Source organism: Mus pahari, chromosome 19 (genome assembly GCF_900095145.1).
Source record: "Mus pahari chromosome 19, PAHARI_EIJ_v1.1, whole genome shotgun sequence".
In the NCBI taxonomy this organism is placed as follows: domain Eukaryota; kingdom Metazoa; phylum Chordata; class Mammalia; order Rodentia; family Muridae; genus Mus; species Mus pahari.
In genome coordinates, this window is record NC_034608.1 from 56,346,762 (window position 1) to 56,351,988 (window position 5,227).

Here is a 5,227-nt window from a genome sequence, read left to right on the forward strand (position 1 = left end):
AGAGAGAGAGAGAGAGAGAGAGAGAGAGAGAGAGAGAGAGAGACAGACAGACAGACAGACAGACAGAGACAGAGACAGAGACAGAGAATTTAAATAAAATTTTGTCACTTGTGATAATATTCCCTCCTGCTCATGATGCCTAGTACTGTAAACCTAGATGAGAGAACATATTACTGCCATTTCACTACAGCAATAACATTTCTAACTGCATTCTAAATACTTATTATCTATGACCATCAGTAAATGTAACTCCCACTTCTCATCAGAGAAGATTCTCCCCCGGACTGAGATTATTGCAGAAATCCAAAAACTCGCCAAAATCTAGAGAACAAAGGACTGTGGTAGACATTTTCCAAATCATACACTGACAACACAACCTGTACATCTAAGACTCAGTGAACATCACTGACAAGGGTGGCAGAAAGACTATAAGAGTCAGAGGACCAGGGTATCTAATGAGAGATAGTGTCTTCTACGTAGGCTTGGGATCTGCACTAATGAAATGCCAACAATGTGATCAATGAGAAAAGACCTGAAAATGATAACACCAATTGCCATTTCAGTATAGATGGAATAAATCTCACAAGGCCCTACCCCTGGATGAAGAGCTAGGTATAGGCAATTAATGGCTTCTGGTAAAGAATCAATCATCTACAAGGATGAGTTTCCTGATGTGTGATCCAGTATTAAGAGGTCAGACCTAAATGCATATACATTCAAGCAACACATAATAAACCCAGAGGCTGTTTACAAATTGCTCTCTCTCTCTCTCTCTCTCTCTCTCTCTATATATATATATATATATATATATATATATATATATATATATATGTAATAATAAAGAATAATATATAATGATTTTTAGAAAAATGGAGGGACAAGGGAGGAGTTGGGGAGAAGAGAAAGAGAGAAGAGGAGGGGCAGACATAAACCTAGCCCACTTTCTTTACATCAAAATTTTTATTTTACTCCCTTACATTCTGTTGGAAAAAAATTGAAAGGTTTCTACTTATCATTATAGAATCTGTTTCCATTGAATTGTTGAAATTGAGGAAAGTTTCACATATAAAGTTTCTCTATTATAGCAGCTACTATAGCTCTGGTTTTATAATGAGCAGATGAATGAAGTTTCAAAAGTCTCGGATACAGTACCTGTCACTATTCCAACAACAGGTATTAGTACTGCAAACACAAGGAGGTAGAGAGCAATGAGGGCAGCCTTGAAGGACTTCAACTTCTCCTGAAGGGAGGGGCCATTTTTAGTGCCTAAAACAAAGCAAAAGAAAATGGAACAAATCCAATATGATTTTATATATATATATATACATTGTGTGGGCATGTGGGTTCCTGTGTAGGTTCATGGTCAGTGCTTGGATGTCTTCTTGCATAGCTCTTTATGCCTTGCATTTGATACAGGGTCTCTCATAGAAAATCAAAAGAACAACCTATAATAGACACAAGCTGGAATTGTGTCTAGTTCAAGGAGAGTAGATGTGAGGTCTGTTGGTGTACCACGTGTGTCCAGAGCATGTGGAGCTTAGGGGTCAGATCACCTGGACCTGGAATCACAGATGGTTATTCGTTGACATGTGCATGCTGGGAACCAAACTCAGATCTACCAAAAGAGCAAGTTTCCTTGACATTTCCCATTTCCACTTCATTTTTGTGACAAGTTCTCTCACTGGACCCAGGAATCCCAGATTCAGTTACACTGGCTGCCCAACAATCCTCAGGGATCTTCCTGTATCTTATTTTCCAAAACTGGGATTATGCCTATAAACTGTCACATCTGAGTTTTATCTAAGGGCTGGGATTTGAACTCCTGTTTGTAAACTCATGCATGATCTTTGAAGGTTTTACATGCTGTTTACTCCATCTGAAATGTCTAACTCTTCCCTCTCTACCCATTTTCTCAGATATGGGCATCAAGGGTTAGTAGGCTGTCCAGCCATCTTAAAATGGACTAGATGCTGCTTAACCTTAGATGCTGTTTAATGTTTTTCCTCTGAATAATAATCTCATTCATCTGCTGCAAGCAGCATGTTTATCTCTCAAAAAGATATGAAGAAGTGCTGACCCTTAGTAACTATGAAGGTGATTTTATTTGGAACCAGGGTCAGTGCAGATGAGTCGAGTGTAAATAATGTGTTATGGTGTGAAGTTGATTCTGATATAATAGTTGCATCTTTAGAGAAAAGAGGATAAGATCATACAGGAAAACAATCAATCCCTTTGAAGCAGGAAGCAGAGGGGGCAGTGATGCAGTTAAATGCCAGAGCCACCACAAATTGTCAGAAATCCCTGGAAGCTGGGAAGAGACATGGCCTTTAAGTGACCTGTGACCCTTTTGACACCTTGATTGAAGACTTCTGGGACAGAGAACCGTGAGGAGACATGCAGACAGACAGACAAATCTCTACTGATTTAAGACACCCAAAGGACTACCTGTGTCACACTGTCATTTTCCACTTACTTTGAGGAAGCGATGCTGTCATTGAATGTGCGTCAAATTTCACGGATTCTGAACTGCAGTCAGCATCCTCTGGTTCATGAGGGCAGAGCCTCAGATTCTCTATCTGTCAAACACATTTACAATACAAGAATGTCATATAAATTTGCTCAGGTTGTTTTTCATGGTGTTACAAGTTAATATTTATAATTAAGATCCAATTTTAGCCAGCTAAAATGTCTAATTAAATACACACATCATATAGAGCACTGTATGAATCTTTCTCATGACTTTCTATTTAATTTTTTTTTTAAATCAGAATATGGGACTAGGGAGATAGATGCCAACAAATGCCTGCTACTTAAGCATGAATACCTGAATTTGGATGCCAAGTACTCCCTGAGAAGCTACAAGTAGTGTAGCCCTGATGCTTGGAAATAGGAGACAGGAGAATCCGCAGCATGGCTCTGGCCAGTCAGTACAAGCAACTAATGTGAGTTTAGTGCACAATGAGAGATCCCGTCTCAAAGTATATGGAACAAAGCAATAGAAGAAAATACACAACACTGATTCCAGGTCTCCACACACAACTACACATCTGTTCAGTTGCACCTCCTCCAGACACACACATGCACACAGACATGCACTGAGACATACAGTACAAAGCCATGGAAAACAGATTTAAAAGGTCAAATCCTTGAGGACATTTTGCTATGTTGTTCTCCATACAGAGGCGTCTGTGTTTACAGATGTGTGTGGCCTTTGCACGTGAAGAGAAGTCTTAGTTTTCTAATTAAAAAAAAAAAAATTACCCAAGTGACAAAAAACAACTAGCTGGAGAGAAAACATGACTTCCCTTAGAACAAATAGTTATACATGTTTGGAACAAATACTTCCGGTGACTTCCTGGACTGAATTTATTGAACATAGCTTAAAGAGCCAGACCTCCTGGCCAAGGCATCTCTTTATCAGTTTAGAAAGATACGGTCAAGTCACTAGATTTAAACACACAGGCAAAAGTAAATTTTCTTTTTGATTGTTTTTGCTTGTACTTCGTTAATTAATTTATTCTTCTTTCTTGTATTACATCGCTTCTCTCCTCCCAGTACCTGCCACTTACACGCCCCACCCCTCACTCAGATCAATCCCTCCTTTCTCTTCTGCAAAGATCAGGCATCTCAGGGATAGCAACAGAACCCAGGGTAGTGATTACAAGGAGAGTAGACACATCCCTTCACATGGAGGCTGGATGAAGCAACCCAGTAGGAGGAAATGGTCTGTAAACCAGGCAGAAGTTACTGTTCTTCCCTTCCCATCCATCATGCCTTCTTTCCCTCCTTTCCCCCCTTCCATTTTCTCCTTCTCTCTCTTCTACTCTTTCTGTTTCCTTTGGGTTTTGTAATACACAACATAAATCTATTCTTCCATTATTCAAATTCGGTCAACGTTCTACTGAGCAATCTATGCTTTATCTCTATTGACAGGTATCAGTGGCCTCGCATGCCTTGAATAAGAGCTCAATGGGCCACAGTGCCAGACTTCCTGATGCTTGAACTGAGAAGGTCAACAATGTACAATTCTAGATCTATCGGTGCTGTGTCATTTATGAGAGAAGCAAAGAGTCTGGTTTAGTATTACACAGTCAGGAGACTACACATGACAGCATCTGCCTTGCACATTGAAAAGGTAGCAAAGAGAATCTTGAAAGTTTTCAACAAAAGGAAATGTTAAACATTATTTTCATATGACACAATGAATACGATACATCAAAATATCATATAACACCAACTAATGGTTACAGTTTTATATTTCACAAATTTAATTATGACCAAGATTAGGTCAGTGATGAAACATTTACGAAGCCTGTGCCATGTCCCATGCTTAATTCCAATTATGAAAAAATTAAGTAAAATCAAATTAATTTTTACATTGAAACAAGTGAATTTAATTAAAACACAAAGTTTCTTTTTCCTTTTTTTTCTTTTATTCTTTGTGTGTGTGTGTGTGTGTGTGTGTGTGTGTGTGTGTTATTAGGCATTAAAACAGAGGTCTCATGAAAAAGTTCATGGGCCCTTTAACCATTAAACTACATCTTAGGGTTTGAAATTCTATTTGAAAACAAGTATAATTGAATAAAAATAATTTAAGATTCTAATAAGTTTTGGAGAAATGGTGCTGATTGTGGCCGAATGATCTGCATTTTATGAACATTGTCCTTGAAGATAAATGGAATAACACTTTGTGGGTCACAGTTCAGGCAGGTTGACTAATGTAGCAAGAATCCAACATCATCTAATCTTTCTTCATCCCCTCCACTGCTGAGGGATGTCTTTGCTGCAGCTTTAACTGAATTCACAGCAGGGTCAGGAAGCAGCCCTCCAGTCTGGACTGGAGACGAAGGACCATCACTTATACCTAAAGGCACTTGCTGCTTTGGGAGATTCATAGACTGGCAAAGATGTGACTAAACCACTGTCAACAGACTTCTAAAACTATGGCCAAGAAGGTTATTCATTTGGCCACTCACACAGACAACTTTTGCATTTCGATCATTTCTGAGAATCGTTTTCCACAAATCTTAAGTTGTTCAGTCTGAGAATTGTGATCTTTACAGTATTTGCCTCCACCAGGACAAGGGGATAAGGGAATAAGAGAAGGGAAGCAGAGGACCAGAAACTAACTCTTTTCTTTCTCTTCTCTTCTCTTCTCTTCTCTTCTCTTCTCTTCTCTTCTCTTCTCTTCTCTTCTCTTCTCTTCTCTTCTCTTCTCTTCTCTTCT

General features: G+C 38.9%; 1 protein-coding gene across 2 annotated transcripts in view; it reads right to left on the reverse strand.

Annotated features, from left to right (window-relative positions):
• Msr1 (macrophage scavenger receptor 1) overlaps positions 1–5,227 on the reverse strand; it is a 65,155-nt gene that overhangs the window by 53,792 nt on the left and 6,136 nt on the right. For both annotated transcript variants that reach the window (XM_021219456.2, XM_021219457.2), the window contains exons 2-3: positions 2,474–2,576; positions 1,153–1,266 (exon numbers count right to left, since the gene is read on the reverse strand). In XM_021219456.2, the coding sequence (XP_021075115.2) occupies positions 1,153–1,266; positions 2,474–2,576 (217 nt within the window). The remainder of the gene's footprint in view (positions 1–1,152; positions 1,267–2,473; positions 2,577–5,227) is intronic.